Source organism: Gekko japonicus, unplaced genomic scaffold (assembly GCF_001447785.1).
Source record: "Gekko japonicus isolate JY-2015 unplaced genomic scaffold, Gekko_japonicus_V1.1 scaffold3110, whole genome shotgun sequence".
Lineage (NCBI taxonomy): Eukaryota > Metazoa > Chordata > Lepidosauria > Squamata > Gekkonidae > Gekko > Gekko japonicus.
The window spans coordinates 74,377-93,165 of NW_015167630.1; the positions used below are offsets into that span (position 1 = coordinate 74,377).

The window sequence follows — 18,789 nt, forward strand, 5'->3', positions numbered from 1 at the left end:
AGCAGGATGCCACGGGTTGACCACGGGTGCGCTACGCTCCCCAGATGTTGCGGTGTGATCACGCCCCAAAAATCCACCTGACATTCATGCCTTTAGCGCGGCAAATCCTCCGTGTGACTGGGGCCCCAGAATGTTTTCCACAGTGTCAATTTCCCCTCTGCCTGCCGGCTTTCCCTGGTTTCTGCAAATGATTTCTCCCTCCTGGGCGCAAACACACAGATTGCCCCCTCTTGCGGTGGAGCATGGAAATTCCCGTAAACAGGGTATTTGGATGCTGCATGCCAAGAGGGGGAAAACTGTGTGTTTGTGCCCGGGAGGGAGAAACCATCTGCAGAAACCAGGGAAAGTTGTGGATGAATAGAAGAACAAGCACGGGGAAACTAACACTGTGGAAAACGTACAGGTGGCAGTCAAGTAGACGGACGTTAATAAAACCCAGTCACATTTTGGCCAGGGCTACAGCTACACTGGTGGTTTTGAGTGAAGTCTTTGCTGTGGTAAAAAAAAAAGTCACATTGTTTATAAGGCGGACCAATACTCAAAACTCTTAGCCAAGACGCTTGTAACAGAATGGCAAGAAACCAATGGACAGTCAGAATTATAGCTGGTATGAATACATCCTCAATTTCATCCTTGCCACAAGCAACGTTACCCCAAGATCCTGTCCCCACTAGGGGTCATTTCCTGTCGGAGCGCACCGGAGCGGAGCTCCGGCAGTAAGAAGCACATGCAACAAGCCCCACCCCCTGCTCCCAGCAGCCCTCAGTTGGGCCACAAGGAGCAAGAAGCAGCCATGTAAGTTACAAAGCCCCCCCGGCCCACCTTCAGGTACAAGCTCTCCCTCCTCTGCGAGGACTGATCTGCACGTCCCCCCCCCAATAGCTAGCAATCCAAAACAGTCCAGTGAAGCCTAAGTGGTGGGTGTTGCCTTCTGACACACTTCCGGTGATATCTGGGGGTATGGCATATGCAAATAAGCCATTCTAATAAGTTATGCTAATGAGCTCCTGCACCTCTTTTTTTCTACAAAATGACCCCTGGTCCCCACACATTGAGAATCATGATATCCTAAACTCTCTCCATTATGTAGCTAGGGATTCAGACAGAGGCCCTCTTGTGTCACACCAGAGAATCATTTTTTTAAAAAAAAATAATTTATTTAATAATTACCCCGCCCTCCCCACAGAAGCAGGCTGAGGGCGGCTTACACTGATTAACACATAAATAGCAATTAAAATCCACATAAAATCATCTAACACAGTCAATTTTAAATAGATCATAAATCATAAAGCACTGGTGATGTTTCATTTCCAGGACGATGTGCAATCGGGGCGCATTGCATAATCTCCACAGGGAAGATATCGCACATCCTGATCGAGGACTCATGGTGTGACACTCGGGGATCACACCCAGACCAAAATGAACACCTGCTGCTTGCAGGACAGCGACATTCCATTCCATTCCAGAGTATCCCTCTGGAGACAAACCTGTCTGGAATTCTAAACAAGTCTTTCGTCAGCAGAATTGCATTCCCTGACCTAGGAGAGCCCCTCTCAGCATAACCTCACTTTTTTCGCTTTCAGATTGAGTGACTCGGGTACTCTAAAAAATTGGATTTCCTGTCACTGACAGGAAAAAGGATACAAGGGTTTCCCTTGGCCACAGCATTTTGTGTTAGGTTTTCCCCTCAGACCTTTCCCCACCATCATGGAGAAAGTACCGGCTCTTGAAGACAAGCATAATATACCCTTCCCCCTTCCTTTGATCCCCCAGTTTGGTGCAGTGGTTAAGGGCGCAGACTGTAATCTGGGAGAACTGGGGTTGATTCCCCACTCCTCCACATGTAGCTGCTGGTGTAACCTTGGGCCAGTCACAAGTTCTCTCAGAGCTTTTCTCTCAAAAGCAGTCCTCAAGAGAGCTCTCTCAGCCCCACCTACTTCACGGGGTGTCTGTTGTGGGGAGGGGAAGGGGAAAGAGACTGTAAGCCACTCTGAGACTCCAAGTGAAGGGTGGGGTATAAATCATAGAATCAAAAAAGTCAACCATAACACATAATAAGCTCCTTCTCCTATTCTGCCCAACACTTTATGATTTTAGGACTTTATGAGCATATTTGTAACAGAGGCCCCGGTAACATGGGCCCGTTAATGTGGGGGGGGGGGGAGGCATGGCTGTTCACCCCGGAGCAAAATAAAGTGCTGTTAGCCTAACTGCTCATGTATGCAGAGGCTGGACTACATTTTGAAAAGGGTCCTTGCCTGTGTATACAAAAATCCAAAACCGACCAAAGGAATAAAATGAGACCAGACCTGTATATTGAAATCAAGTTGTTCTTTTTACTGAATGATAATATTTAGTTCACATACATACAAAACAGAGTCTCACACGTAATCACACGTTCCTCAGAGTTACAGAGGTAGAAAATAGTTGTTTTTATACTAAAGAATGGAGTAGGGAGTAGCAAATACTTATCTGATCCGAAGCTTGACCTTCTCAACGAAGAATAGGTGAATAAGACTAGACTAACTAAAGAAAATCTATATTCACACGGTCGGAACCTGCCAACACGTGCTGACCTCTTGGCTGCAGTCCAAGATATCAATGAGAACAAAAGACTACTTATATAGTAGAGCATTAAGTAGATAGCTATAGAGAGAGAGCATGGCTAGCGGGGTTCAAACTGTTGAACCTCACTTTATATAGGGGGGGCTCTTGGGGGCTGGCAATGATGCCATCCTCCTTGCCCTTCCCACTAGTGGTCCGTCCCAGGACTTAACACTATTGGTTACTAAAATATGACGTGCCTACCTAAGAGGAGTGGGCAATGTTGAAATCTAAACCTTTAACTCAAGGGGGGCATCTGGTCGAGGTGTGAAGATGGTACCAAGGCCACCCTTGAAATGTAGATGAATCTAGCTTGGTCCCAAGCCATAAAATAGCCATTTGGCAGGAAACAGTCTTTTTGGATGTAAACCAGTTCATTCATGGTGGTTGAAATCATAAAGTTGTTGTTTGTGTGCTGATTCACAATGGCGATGCTTCTCCTTCCTCAGGTTGGGGCTGTGTTAGTGCAAACCTCATTTGCATAGATTGCAGGCAAGGTGTTCTCCAGATGAAGCAGACACAGAATGCAATGCAAACATCCTTCCCCAAACCCATAGAGATTCATTGGCACAGTCCATGTGTGTGTGTGTGTCAGCAAACACAAATAAAGGCAAATACTCAATTCATAGCCTAACAGTGCGGTAGTCCGATCACATGATCCCCTGAGGCTCTGTGCTTCAGCTGTTAGCTGACAATCACACAGCGATGTTACAGCATGGCAAAGAAGTAGCGCGGCACGATCACACAAGTGTTTTGCATTTGTGCGCATACACAGTTCCACGGAGCAGCACTGCTTTCAGTTTCGTGTTTGTGCGCATGCACTTACGAAAAACATCCGGTTTGTGATGGGACATGGATGGGCGCCGGATGCCACAGGATACTAGTGTTCCCGCAATCAGATGCCCACCTGTGCTGCGCGTTTTTCGGATACTAGTGCACTTTTCTTGGTACTTTTTAACTCCACATCTTCGGCGGGACACCACGGGTTGGCCACGGGTGTGCTACGCTTCCCAGATGTTGCGGTATGATTGCACCCCCAAAATCCGCCCGACATTCGTGCCTTCCGCGTGGCAAATTCTCCATGTGACCGGGGTCTAAATTGTTCAAATGTTTTAATATGAATTTTAATGGTTATTTATGTACCAACCAATGTAAGCTGCCCTGAGTCTGTTTCCGGGGAGGGCGGGGTACAAATTAAATAAATAAATTACCCCCCCTCCTCCTCCTTCTGTTAAAGGCAGGTGTTTTGGCCTTTAAGAGAGGACTCATTAGGGTCTGTCCTGGCAGCAACCACTGGGTGACTTGCTACCACTAGACTCGCATGACTCACTGAGGCCTAGATGCTTGCTTCTGTTCATCAGCAGCCCCCCCCAAAAGGCAGTGTTGTGTAGTGGCTAGAGTTTTTTTTAAATTTTATTTTTGGATTTATATCCCGCCCTCCCCGAAGGCTCAGGGCGGCTAACAACAGGGCACATGTGCCAGAATTAAAACAAAACAGTCTAAAACAATAAAACAATACAATACAACAACAAAGTGTCAGTGCAAAATGAGGTAGATCATGGTCGAATGGCATTGGTCCCGCAACCTGTCATCCCCTCTCCTTCTAGGGTCACCTCGCACCCAGATGGAAACACATATTGGTGGTAGTGGTGCGATGCTGCATACCTATCGGTGGTTTCAGACTAGGATCTTGGAGACCCAAGTACAAATCCCCATTCTGTTATAGATTCTCACTGGGTTACGTCAGTCACACATTCTCAGCCTAACCTACCTCACAGAGTTGTTGTGAGGGCAAAATGGAGGAGAGGAGATTGGTGTGTCCCCACAAGGGAGAAAGAAGGGTATACCTCCATCAATGCAGGCAAAGATGGAGGGCAGATAAAAAAAATTATTATGAAGGAGAGGAAGAAGCAGAAGAAGGTGAGAATATAGAGGTTGGCAGTAAGAGGGGGGGGAAAGGAACAGTGTGGGGAGGGGATAAAGGGCGAACTGAGGTGCCCCCAGGAAGTCCTTTCAGTTTTTCCACTGCACAACTAAGCCATAGCTTTCCCTGGTAGAGTTTTCAGGGGGGGTAAAATTGGGGGGTCATATACATTTAGACTTGTTGGTGGGTGGGAAGAATAGGAGATGGAAAAGGGGAGGGGCTATGGGGGATTTCAGGGAAGGAAACAGGGTCTTATTTCTCTTTCAAAACATTCCTATACTTTATAATTTAACGTTTATACAGAAGTTAGAAAAAACGATCCAGAAATTTATTTGGCAGAGGGAAAAAATGCATATAAAACTCAAACTTCTACAAGAAAAAAATGAAAGAGGAGGGCTTGCATTTCCAGATTGGTGTTTATATTATTATGCAGCATCTCTGGTTTGGATTTGGGACTGGATTCAAAGGACTAATCTTCGAATCCTTGGTTATAATTTACTATCAGGATGGCACGCAATTCTTTGGTATGATAAAAAAGATTCTCACACCCATTTTAATCAACACATATTAAAAAAGGCTTTACTAAAAACATGGATGGAGATTAAAAAAAACTTTTTATAGTAAGATTTCAAAATGGGTTGCCCCCTTAGAGGCTTTTTCTAACCCCAACTTAATGAATGAAGCTAAATCTTCGACATATGAAACTATTTTAGATAATAGAGGTGACCTTAAATCACAGGAAATGCTTAACGCACAAGGTATACTATTAACCTGGTGGGAGAGAAATCATCTGGGGCGATTTCTCACTTGAGCTGCCTCGCGGCACAGCCACCCTTTGCCCCAACACAAGTATGTCAATTTCACACCCGAGGCTGCGGGGCTGCATTTGACCCGCGGCTTCTCCCGATTTCCTCCGCAGTTTTGTGATCCTCAAAAACCAGGATCACGAAACTGCGGAGGAAATCGGGCGAAGCAGCGAGTCAAAGTGCAGCCCCACAGCCTCGGGTGTGAAATTGACATACTTGTGTCGAGGCAAACGGCGGCTGTGCCGCGAGGCAGCTCTAGTGAGAAATCACCCCTGGAGACCAGATACTCTAAAGATAGGCAAACCGTTTTTTTAACAGAGAATTCAGAGCTAGATAAAAAGTTATTGGGTAGTGGAAATAAACTTATCGAGAAACTGTATAACTTTCTGTTAGATTATAAAATGGCTGATGAAGAAGGAAAAGCATCCATGATATCATGGGCAAGTAATATACGGCATAGTATCGAGTTAACCAAACTGAGTAAAATTTGGCAGACGCTAAAATATATGAAAGCAGTTTCTATGAAGGAAAATCTTTTTAAGATGTTTCACTGATGGTATTTAACCCCTGATAGACTTGCACGCTATTACTCTAATTCTTCTGATAAATGCTGGAAGTGTAAAGCTAAAATAGGCTCCTTTTATCATGTATGGTGGACTTGTGAAAAAATCAAAACATTTTGGAAAGAAATTCATAACATTATAGTGCAAATAATGAATATTAATCTTCCATTTGAACCTGAAATGTTATTATTGAATATTATGCCGGATATATTACAGAAGAAAGTTGTTTATCTATGTACACATCTGGTAACAGCAGCAAGAATGATACTTGCTAAAAATTGGAAGAAAGAAGATTGTCTGACTCATGAAGACTATGTAACTAAGATTCTAGAAGTAGCAGAAATGGACAATCTGACCTTGAAAATACGTGGAAAAGAAGATGGGACTTTTCAAAATATATGGCGAAAATTCTATGAGTGGTTGGACTCACACTCATAGAAGGTTTAAGCTTTCCTGATGAACGTACAGTCAATAACTTACGTATATCCGGAGAAGGATCTTATTTTAATCAATTGTTTATTTGTTAGTTGGTTTGAGGTTGGAATTCAAAACAATAAAAATAAGGGATTTGCTCATTTTAAAAAAGGGGGGGAACAGTGAGGAAGGCCCCCCTGTATGTCTTTTTGGGGGGCCCACTTGTCGATATATCAAATTCTTAATATGGCCAAAGATATGGATTCTTAAATCTGGAGATTACAACCATGAACAGACAAGACAGCTCTTTCTATAAACCTGAGAGAAGCCCCAAGTTTGCAGAGAAACCTGATTTTTTTAAAAAAATAAACATTTGGGATCAATTTTTTTTTGTTCAGTCGCAGAGTTGAGTCTGACTCTTCGCGACCCCATGGACCAGATCCCACCAGGCCTTCCTGACTTCTGCTGTCCTCTGAAGTTTGCTCAATTTCATGTTCGTTGCATCTATGACACTGTCTAACCATCTCATCCTTTGCCGTCCCCGTCTTCTTTGACCTTCAATCTTTCCCAGCATCAGGGTCTTCTCCAGTGAGTGCTCCCTTCTCATTGGGTGGCCAAGGTATTTGAGCTTCAGTTTCATTATCTGGCCTTCCAGGGAACAGTCAGGGTTGATTTCTTTTAGGATTGACTGATTTGATCTCCTTGCAGTCCAAGGGACTCTCAAGAGTCTTCTCCAGCACCATAGTTCAAAAGAATCTATTCTTCGGTGCTCGACCATCCTTATAGTCCAACTCTCGCAGCCATACATGACTACTGGGAATACCATTGCTTTGACCATGCAGACTTTTGTTGGCAGGGTGATCATTACCCACCCCCAAATAACTGAAGCAGTGCTAGGCAACCACAACAGTATTGCCAGTTATAAGCCTTGGTGTCTATCAATAAAAAGAAGGGGGAGAGGGCAGGGCCATTTCCAGAGTTGTTGTCATCTCTGAGAGAGAACCTTTCAGGACCAGGTCTCACAGCAACCACTAGGTGACTTGCTACCATGCAACATGCATGACTCACCCAGACCCAGCCGCTTCCTGTTGCTCAACAGAAGCCACCCCATGAAAACCAGTGTGGTCCAGTGTTTAGAGCATCAGGATAGGATTCTTGTGACTGTGGTTCAAATTCCCACTCTGCCAGGATAGCTTTCTGGGTGACTTTGGACCAGTGACACCTCTAATTCTACTTGGTGAGCTATTGGCATTAAAGCTGTGAGGGAGCGATTTGGCTGCTGCATACATTAGTTTGCGTGGGAGCCTTCCTTCCAGAGCTAAGACAAAAAGGTGTGAGCTGGAGGGTAAAAAACTGAGAGCTAGCTCCACACTATCTCAGCTTAGAGGGAACACTGGTCCACATGCAATGTCCCTATTTAGGGGCAGGGTTTCCCCCACCGGCCAGCTGGTCTGTGGTGGGGAGAAGCCCCCGAAAGTGGGGTATCCACCGCTCAGACTTTGGGGCTGGCAACCCTATACCTGTATGACCTTTCAGGTTCCCCAATGTGCAATTAGGCCTGGTGCTTACCACTGCACAATTGACCCATAGTTTTTCAGGCAGAGGCCGCTGTGGGGAGAAGAGGTATGTTTAATTCATAGAATCATAGAATGTTAGAGTTGGAATGATACGGATGATAAGAAGTTGTTCAGGGTGGTGAAGACCAGGGAGGATTGTGAGGCACTCCAAAGGGATCTGTCAAGGATGGGCAAGTGGGCGTCAACATGGCAAATGGGGTTCAATGTGGCCAAGTGCAAGGTGATGCACATTGGAGCCAAAAATCCTAAATATAAATACACATTGATGGGGTCTGAACTGGCAGAGACTGAGCAAGAGAGAGATCTTGGAGTTGTAGTAGATAACTCACTGAAAATGTCGAGACAGTGTGTGACTGCAATAAAAAAAATTTTTGAACTGTACAAATATTTTTTTGAAAATTGCATTTCCCCCCCCCCCCCAATTTGCTAATTTTGTGTCTGGTTGTGCATATAGAAAGCCCTGCCTGTATATTGCCTCTATGATTCCAACAAAGCATTTCTAAAACTTCCTTATTTTTTCCTTTAGCTGTGTTATTTCTTCACAGAATAAAGACTTTTGTTTATTCACTGATGAGATTTATTTTCAAATGTTTGTGTGTGTCTCTCTCTACTATATCTGTTCTGAGATAAATATTTATTAATGCTGATCTATGATCTGCCATGTTTGTTTGGCAGAGACTTTAAGTCTTTTCATCATTTTATCTATTCCTTCTGAACACAAAACTGTCCTCCAGAGTGTTATCCTTCCCACTGCAGTATATCACCATGTGGTAGCATATTTTTGAATCGGGGGTTTGTCGCAGTTCCCTCTTTTTATCTCTCTCTCCCAAAACCTGAATATACATATTCCTGTTACCATTGAGCAAACATCTTCAGTAGGATCATTTAAATAATATCCAAGTATGTATAAACAAAGGGAAATAAATGTCCACTTATGTTAGAATCAGAGCAGTGATTTTTTATTGATGTCTGACTTTGAGAGAGTCCCCTCATTGTGTGAAATTTACCTAGAAGATTCTGCCTTTTTTAAATTAAAAAAAACCCCAATGCAATCCTAAATAGAGTAAATGGACTTATAACTGTGTGGCTGCTTAGAATTGCACAGTTCATATGATAAAAATCTGTTAATAACTGCTATGTTAACACAAAAGCTGACTTCAAGTAAATAAAACTATGTTTCTTTCTTTCTGGGAAAAGTTTCATTCTAATTATGAATGTGTTCTCAAAGGGCCGTTTCGTGAACTCTCGAAGAAGAGTATGAATGTTTCTGAGACCGTGTTGTTCAGTGGTTCCTCACTAGCATCTCAGGTTCATGCTGCTGCCGTTAACGGACACAAGAGTGCTCTTCTAAAGCAAATAGCAGGTAAAAAAAATGTTCCTTTTGGGGATGTGTCCAGTGTTGTCTTTCCTTTGTTGTGTTTGCCCTCCTGTCTCACTGTCATTGATTGACTTTCAAAGCCATATTAGCTGAATACTGACTGACTGCTGTTAGTTGAATGGCTAAGGTGGATGGATTTTGTAAGCCTTCTATCATTGGTGGTAGTGGAAAGTGCCATTAAGTCGCAGCTAATTTGTGGCGACCTCACAGGGTTTTCAAGGCAAGAGATGAACAGAAGTTGTTGCCATTGCTTGCCTCCGAGTAATGACCCTGGACTTCTTGGAGGTCTCTCGTCCAAATACTCAGCAGGGCCAACCCTGCTTAGCTTCCAGGATCTGATGAGATTGTGCTGGCCTGAGCCATTCTTTCTCTTCATAATAAAGTCAACTTGATTTGCCCTATCAGTATGAAATACAGCGTGCAAAATATACTTGGTAAATGGTACAATCTGACCAAAATTCAGAAATATCTGTCAAAGATTGGCTGAGTTATACAGGATTTTTTTTTAAATGTTGCTTTAATTTACAGTAGTCTCTGTTTTTTACTGTTTCTGTGCCCACCCAAAGCAATTTGCCCAGGGACCTGTATTTGGACATTGCAGCAAACTGAAGTTTGATAAAAAAAGGAAGCTTTTGATCATGTGAATGAATGATCATGAGAGCATGGCAATTGCCACTGTCACAAACAGAGGTTTTTTGTGATGTCTGTTCAGCACTTTTTAATGCAGCAAAAGACAGTACATACAATTTAAATCAAAATACTTGTATTATGGGGGAGGGACCTAACTGTGGTACCCAACAACTCTGCCAGCTTCCAGTTGCTAACCACCCTAGTCCCTGAAAGCGGGGGTCCCCAGCATGGTGGGTCCCCAGCTGCCCTGAGTCTGCCTTGGCGGGGAGGGCAGGGGATAAATTGAACTAATAAATAAATAAAATGGTGCCCATGGGTGCCATGATGCCCACTAACACCATTCCCAGTGGCCGCCAAGTGCTTTTAGGAAGTGAGGGGGACCAGGTAGGGGTTTTGCCCAGCAGAGCTTCTGACTGGAGATTTGATTGGCTGTGCAGATTATTTAAAGCGTTGCTTTGGCAGCAGCTGTTACCACAGCACAAGGTTCTTCACTGTGTGACTGAAGTTAAGCTGCGGCAATCATTTTATGGGTGGCTCTGCCTCCTGTCGCAGCCATTTTGTGGCAGCCGTTTGGTCACTGTGTCAGAATCCCAAAAGTGCCCGCGGGCCCAAAGAGGTTGGCGACCCTGCCCTAAAGGGTTAGTGTGCACTTCCTTAGTACTTGGCTGAGAGGACCAAGACCTGGGGTGAGATTAGGTTTAGTCACTGTGCCCACGATGCCATGTCAGAATCCCAAAAGTGCCTGCGGGCTCAAAGAGGTTGGCGACCCTGCCCTAATGGGTTAGTGTGCACTTTCTTAGTACTTGGTTGAGAGGACCAAGACCTGGGGTGAGATTAGATTAGAATTTGCCCACATCTAAGCAGTATGTAGAATTCATAGTTCATCTCTGCTCTTTTGGTAGAACATGAAGCATGGAATCCAGGGAACATAGGTGCTAATAAATTAAAACTGAAGACTCTTAACAAAAGACGTCTGTAGTTATAAGAAATTTGAATGCAAAATTGACGCTGTGGAAGCACTTGCTTTAAGAAAATGCCTTAGTACGGGTTCTGTTCTGTTACTTACAGCCTTATACTTGAGACATAGGTACGAGTATAAATTTACAAAGAATTTAACAGGGTATATTTAATGTTTAGCTTTATTCATTGACAAGTTAAATTGATTTTAATTTTATTATATTTTATTTTTGAGGCAAGCCATCTCAAAATTTGTTTTGAGATCATGTAATATAATTTTAACTAAATAAGTAATATACCTCACTCTCTGGGACATTATCTAATGCAGTGTCATGTCTCTAATGTATGTGTGAGAGAGAGAAATTGCATATCGAGGATTTGGGAGTGATTCACATTAAGTAATCTCAGTTCCATATTGGTCAAATGTGCAAATGTTTTCTGCTTGCTTAATTGCTTGGCTATAAAAGCCATATGTGACTTCAAGTTTAGTCTGGCTTTGCTTCCTCCCAGTGATCTGACTCTGCATGTAATATGAGATCTCTGCCATGTTCAAATGATTTGCAGTGTCCTGAGCCACACTAAGACATCACAAACAAGCTATATTCTATGTTAACAAGAGCAAGCTGGGATATGCTCCCTGCCCCCAGTGCACTGTATCAGGATTGAGAGATTTAAAGAGAACTATAATTTATTGCAGTTGGCCACTTCAGCAAAACTACAGTTTGCTTCTTGCCTGTATACCAGGATTCAGAGTTAACAATTTGTTAAGGTGAGTCAGATGCCATGAGAAATAGCACTTAGTTCTAAAAGCAGGAAGTCTTAAATCTCAGTGCAGCATTTGAAGAAAGGAGACTTCCGAGGCTTGTTCTTGGACCAAAGAAACCATGGTTTGCTTGGCCATCTGGATGCAGCCTCTGCCTCAGTTTTATCCTTCTGCTCAGAGCTGGATGGAGATATACTATGGTGTGGTTTAGACATCACAGAAGAGTAGCCATGCTGAATCAGACCATCTGGCCCAGCATCCTGTTTCCAAAAGAGGCTAGGCAGATGCCACAAGGGATGCACCGAGCTGTGTTCATAGGCAACAGTTCTCGCTTGCTGACTGCTCCTTAGCATCTGACAGTCATAGGCATTCTACCTCTGAACCAGGAAGTCCCATGGGGCTCTCATAGCGAACAGCCAAAGATAAACTTATCCTCCATGCTTCTGTCTCCCTTTTACATCCACCTAAACTAACGTTGCTAACCTGGAGATCTCCCAGAATTACAGCTGATCTCCAGAGGATGCTGCTGAGGTTGCAGTCCTCCCCAAAGCCTGCCCTCCAAGGCTCCATCCCAAATCTCCAAAAAATTTCCCAGGCCAGAATTGGGAACCCTAATCTAAATGAGTGGCCATCACATCTTGTGGCAGTGAGTTACACATCAACTACCTGTTGTGTGAACATAAGAGAAGCCAATGTTGGATCAGGCCAGTGGCCCATCTAGTCCAACACTCTGTCACACAGTGGCTACAAAAAACCAAGTGCCATTAGTTGGTCCAGCAGTGGGGCCAGGACACTAGAAGCCCTTCCACTGTTGCCCCCCCCCCAAGCACCAAGAATACAGAACATCACTTGCCCCAGCCCGAGAGTTCTTGCCTATACCTTGTGGCTAATAGCCACTGATGGACTTCTGCTCCATATGCCTATCTAATTCCCTCTTGAAGCTGTCCATGCTTGTAGTCGCTGCCACCTCCTGTGGCAGTGAATTCTATGTGTTAATGACTCTTTGGGTGAAGAAGTACTTCCTTATATCTGTTCTAACCTGACTGCTCAGCAAATCTCAGTGTACTTCATTGTGTCTGTCTTGAACATGGAACTATACTTTATTTTAACTGTGGTTGGTTTGTGAAACCAGGATTTAACCCAAACAAATCTTGGCTTGTCCCAACAAATGTAGGTTTTATTGGCTTCTCCTGCCCTTCCATGAAAAGACCCAGCTGGTATCCCAGTTGGCACTCTGGTGAGGACAGCACCAGGGAACAAGTCAGGATTAAACCATGTGTGCACTTCCTTAATACTTGTTCGTATGTCACACAAAACCACAGGTAAGATTAACTGTGGTGATTCAATGAACTTCAAACCATATTTTCAAATCCTGGTTTGACATATCCTAGCTAACCAAAGTTAGTGGAAGGGCCTGCATTCAGATTACTGCACTGGTCATTAAACCGTGGTTTAGTGTGTCATCCAAACTAAGATTACACATTTAGTTAAAACTATGAAAATAACCATAATATTGATAATATGACTGTAGGACAGCAAGCCCCAGCTGTCATGCACCTTCCCTTGGCCTCAGACAGAGAAGAGGGGGCTGCGTACCACCCTATTCTACCTCCTGTCCTCTAGCTCTACTCACTTCTGAGCTGGGAGGCAGAGCTGGTCTGTCCTCCTTGGCCTCCCCCTCAAGCCTTTTGAAGGCCCTAGCCAGGCTTGGGGCATGCCCAGTGGCCTCCACCCAGGAGCTTTAAGGGGGTGTGGCCAAACTCATGAGGGACCAATAGTGCCTTCTGAGCAATTTCCGCCCCATTGCTCCCTTATCCAACCCCAGGATGGAGCTTCCCAACAGCTGGCCATCAAAGTTTTGGGTTGCCTGACTATTAAAGGGCCAGCTGCCATTGATCAGCTGGCTGGCGTGCAGACCTGTATGTGCATCTGTAACAGACCTGTAGCCACGGAGGGCCCTTGGGGTGACGCCCCCTCCTGAATGTGCCCTGCCCCTCCCGGCTGCCTCCCCTGCTGGTCCCAGGAGGGAAAGGGAGTCTGGGGCGACCGCACATATCGCTGTGCCACACTCCAAGTTCTTGGACAGAAGCTGGTTGGTCAGGAGGGGGCAGGCCCTCCTCTCCCAATGCCCTTGCAGCTTCGTAGTTGGCTGGCCCTGGATGTGGAGCTCACTGCCAGCAGTGAGGCTGTGCACAGAAACTGGTTGGCTGGGAGGGGGCAGGCCCTCCTCCCCCACTGCCCTTGCAGCCACCAGCAGCGAGCTCCACATCCGGCGCCAGCCAGCCATGAGGCTACACAAAGAAAGAGAGGAAGGAGGGAGGGAGCCTGGGGTGACTGCACGCTTGCTGGCAGCTGGGCAGTGTATCTATTTAAACTTCATGTGGCACGCTGCCCTCCTGGAGAAGTGCAGTGCTCCCTTCCTTTCTGCTCCAGCAGGCAGGTGAATGAGTCCAGCACTCCCCTCCAGAAGATTTTTGGTAGGGGTGCAATTAAACTCCCTGCTCCCGGTCTTTGCCCCCCACCGGATATTTTCTGGCTATGGGCCTGGTCTGTAACCTCACTGGGCTAGGTGGATACCAGTCTTGACCACATGGGGTCTGAGAAGGAGGGGAACCTAGTGTTCTTCCCCGAAAATAGCGAAACTAATAAATGTGGTCTACTTTACAAGCATTGATATAAAGATCACTATTACATGAAAAATGCTTTCATTAGCTTAAAGCACAATATAAATGCAAACAATTACAGAGCTGCAGTGAAAATAAATATCCCTCCCTAAGTGGTCTCATATAATTCAGCTACTTCCTTTTCAAAAAACATCCCTGTAAGATTAAAAAAACCCTCTAGATTAAAACCTATCGTACTTACGAATTTTTCATGTCTTAAATTCTAGTCCATATAAACAGTAAGCAGAGCCTTATATACTGTGCTCAGCCCTCTTCCTTTGACGGTTAGACTTAATGCTGATGCAGGGTCAGTGGTACATCAATCATTAATAAAATACATGCTTTTAAATTCTAAGCTTCTAATTCTGATATCCAACTTCTTACAAAGTTTGTTTTAAATTGTGGAGTACAACCTTGGGCATGTTTACCTAGAAGTCAAACTAGCAAAATAAACCTAGGGGAGGGGCTGTGGCTCAGTGACAGAGCATCTGTTTTATGTGCAGAAGGTCCCAGGTTCAATCCCCAGCATCTCCAGTTAAAAGGACTAGCGAGTAGGTAATGTGAAAGACCTCTGCTTGAGACCCTGGAGAGCAACTTGCAGTCTGCGTAGACAATACTGACTTTGATAGACCAATGGCCTGGTTCAGTATATGGCAGCTTCATGTGTGTGTCCTGTGTGTGTATTTATCATGTATGTGTAACTCTTCAGGCCTATCATAACATCAGAGCTAGCCTGTTGCAAAGATCGGTCCTATAGTAGAGAGGGCAGTGGCAACACAGCTTCAGGTTTTCTTGGATGATACTGAAGTCCTGGATCCCTTCCGGTCCAGCTTTTGCCCTGCCTATGTGATGGAGACGATATTGGTTGCCCTGGTGGATGATCTCCAGAGACATCTGGTTTGAGGTGGATTGGCGCTGCTGGTACTTCTTGATCTGTCAGCAGCGTTCAATATGATTGACCATGATGTGTTAAACCACCGCCTCGCCACAGGGTGTCTGTTGTGGGGAGAGGAAGGGAAGGAGATTGTAAGCCAGTCTGAGACATTGAGTGAAGGGCGGGGTACAAATCCAGCTCTTCTCCTTCTCCTCCTCCTCCTCCTCCCCCTCCTCCCCACAAATGAAAGTATATAGGGAACATTTGGGAATTACAACAAGTAGCCAGTATCCAATGGCGTCATAACAGTCTGAACATAAGAACCAAATTAAATCTAATGTTAGGAGGTCAATAAATGGATTTCCCTTTTTTCAAAAAGTGTAAATAGTAGCCCAAGGGTTTGATGGGTGTTGTGCCAAGGAATGTTTACCCCCCTTTTTCCCTTGCATCTCCCCAATCTTAATTGGCCTCTGAAGCTGCTATTTGTCCCTCCAGCACAGATGTGCCAGGTCTGGGTTAGAAAATGCCTGGAGACTTTGGGGGTGGATCTGGGAGAGGGTGGGGTTTGGGGAGGGGAGGGACCTCAGCATGGTCCAATGCCATAGAGTTCAGCCTTCAAAGCAGCCATTTTTCTCCAGGTGAGCTGATCTCTGTCAGCTGGAGATCAGTTGTAAAAGCGGGAGATCTCCAGGCCCCACCTGGAGGCTGGCAACCCTACCCCAGCAGCCTCTGTCAAGAAAAACAACCCGTTCAGCCATGTCCTACCATAACAGGTGTTTGCCAGGCATCTTTTGAAATCCACCAGCCGGTTGATTAATGTTGTAAAGCTTTATCATTCATATCCTCCTACAGGAATTCAAGAAGTTACCAGACCAGATAGTAATCGAGGAAAGTAGGATACTTCAAAATGAATTATGTTGAGTAATAAAATTAGACAAGTTTAAATTGAAAGCATGTAGTACCAGGTAGTGCTGAGTGGGAGGTAAGCAGAATAACTATAGAAGCCAGGTAAGGAACGTCCTGTACAAGTAGGAGGAAGGTGCTTTTGGTGGACAAGGTATAAAAGAGGGATGCCTTGGAGTCTGACTATGCAAACGGGAGTCTCTTACTTCTTGGGTGTGGGGGGCATCCCCTAGTACTCAGATTTGGATTACTTTCTAAAAGTAATAATGTCTGTGGTTGCAAACTTCAGTCAATGTAATTGGTAGATTGATCAAGTGCAGCTTTATTTAATACATGGGGATCAATTCTAATTAGTGGGAGTTCAGGGCAAGTTTCTTTTTTGTTTCTATTTTCACTCCAAGATGTTGAATGAAAAGAAAATTAATATTGGCTTTTCCTTCCACCAATGTGGTAGCTTTTATTTATTAAAAAAGCATCTAAATCGATTCAAAGTTATGGAAATATTTAGATTTATGTAAAACAGTCTTACTGGACAGCCCTAGTCATTCCAAATTTCAGTGCTGTACTGTGTGTGGTATGGCTTCTTTTTACAGTTCAGGTATTAGGGAGTTTCCAGATGTGGGTGTGTAGATACAACTACCTCTTTAAAATTCCCTACAATATAGAACACAAATATTTACTCTCTTGTAATAAAACAAGGTAACAGTAGCCATATCCTAGACTGTGGGGTGGGGGGTGTTGTATTTTACCTGTTCCTTTACCCTCCGACTTGTGTGTGCTGGTGTCTTTGAATGTTTGATTGATATGTATCAGGAAAAGAACTCTTCTTTGAATGTTTGGTTGATATGTATCAGGAAGAGAAAACCGGCTACTTGTTCAGGACCCAGGATTATTCAGAGAAAGTTTCTGAGATAGTGTAGAAATATATGGAAGGGGTGGGGCTTTGAGCATCTTGAGCTAGCAAGAGAGAGAGTGTGGGTTTACAGGTCAGAGAACTGGGGAGTAGAATGTGTTCCATTGTACATCCTCCACCTCTTACTTGGGTCTGACAATACACCAGCATGCACAAGTGGAGGGTAAAGGAACAGGTTTACTAGAATATTTTCATTTGGAGATAAATCTCTGTGGGAGCTCATGCTCTTACGGAAGGACAACATCCAAGCACTGTAGATGATCTTAAACGACATACTACTCTAATTGCAAAGGTGTCTAGATCTGTACTCCAATGTACAGCACATGCCTGATGAAGAAGGTAGTGGCCAGAGGAGGCAGACTGGTAATCTCTCCCTAGGTTGTTTGAGCCATCTCAGAACTCTGCTCTGGATTGTCTGATTGTAAAGATTAGGATGGGAAGCTGTTTCTTCACTTGCTGTGGAAGCATCGTTACCTCCTCCACTGAGAAGGAAAGACTTTGTATGCCTTTCCAGTTAAACTCATTGAAAGTGCCACTTGCTTGCTTTGAATGGACGGATGTTTCGTACCTTGTCATCACCAAACAGTTTTGCTAGACGGGTAGCTCGATAAAGTTACATATGGTCTTCTGACTTTTTTCTTATTTCTGATAACTATGTCCACCTGGACTGATATGTACCTAGATAAGAATTTACAAAATAATTTAGGGGGAACAGTAGGAGAACTTGTGCGAATTTGCATGAACCTTTGTTTTTGTTATTACCAGTGTCAGATCCAGGCCTGCTGTTATGCTCTGCTAACAGTGCATCTAGTGGTAAAATTGGCTCTGATGTTTAAATATTTAGCACATTCTGTCAGGAATTGTGAAGGAGTCTGCTATGCACTAATTAGGTTAACAATGCTAAACATCTTTCCCAGACCTCCTATTGAGTAGAGAGCGCAAGGTTCATTACCCCAGCATTACCAAACAGTTTTACTATACAGCTAGCTTAATAAAATTACAGATGGTTTTCTGACCCCCCACCCCCATATTTCTGGTAATTATATCCAACCCTACAGGTCAGTAAATACATAATGTTTATAAATATAGATATGAGAATTTGTGTGAACCTTTACTTTTCTTAGCTTATTATTAACAGTGTTAAATTAGCTCATAGGCGTGTCAAGAATTTTAACACAAGTTACCTACCCATATGTATTGCAGTTGCTTGACCTGGATGGCCCAGTCTCATCAGATCTCAGAAACTAAGCAGGGTCGGCCCTTTTTAGTACTTGGATGGGAAACCACTGAGGAGGTCCAGGGCCGCTACACGGAGGCAAACAGTGGTGAACCACCTCTGAGCTTCTCTTGCCTTGAAAACCTTGTGGGGTTGCGTAAGTGACTTGAACGCACTTTCTACCACCACAGGCTGAAATTAGCCAGGTCTTGGTTTTGCCATTGGTGGGCCCATTCTTAAAAAACATTAACTTTTTTTTGTCATGGGATGGTCAGCACAAGGTGAGGAGAGTATCTCAGTGTAAGACATGGTGGTAGAGAGGTGTATCGTCTTTCTGTTTGGTCATAAGAACATAAGAGACGCCAATGTTGGATCAGGCCACAAGGCCCATCCAGTCCAACACTCTGTGTCACACAGTGGCCAGAAATACCAGTGCCATCAGGAGGTCCAGCAGTGGGGCCAGGACATTAGAAGCCCCCCGACTGTTGACCCCCCCCCAAGCACCAAGAAGACAGAGCATCACTTGCCCCAGAGCCCCTAGCTATACCTTGTGGCTAATAGCCACTGATGGACCTCTGCTCCATATGCTTATCTAATTCCCTTT

General features: G+C 44.4%; 1 protein-coding gene across 1 annotated transcript in view; it reads left to right on the plus strand.

The window, feature by feature from the left end:
* Nucleotides 1-9,145: 9,145 nt before the first annotated feature.
* The window catches only part of INVS (inversin), an 86,515-nt gene continuing 76,871 nt past the window's right edge, over nucleotides 9,146-18,789 (plus strand). Inside the window, exon 1 of the mRNA XM_015414054.1 lies at nucleotides 9,146-9,251. Within this exon, the coding sequence (XP_015269540.1) occupies nucleotides 9,146-9,251 (106 nt within the window). The remainder of the gene's footprint in view (nucleotides 9,252-18,789) is intronic.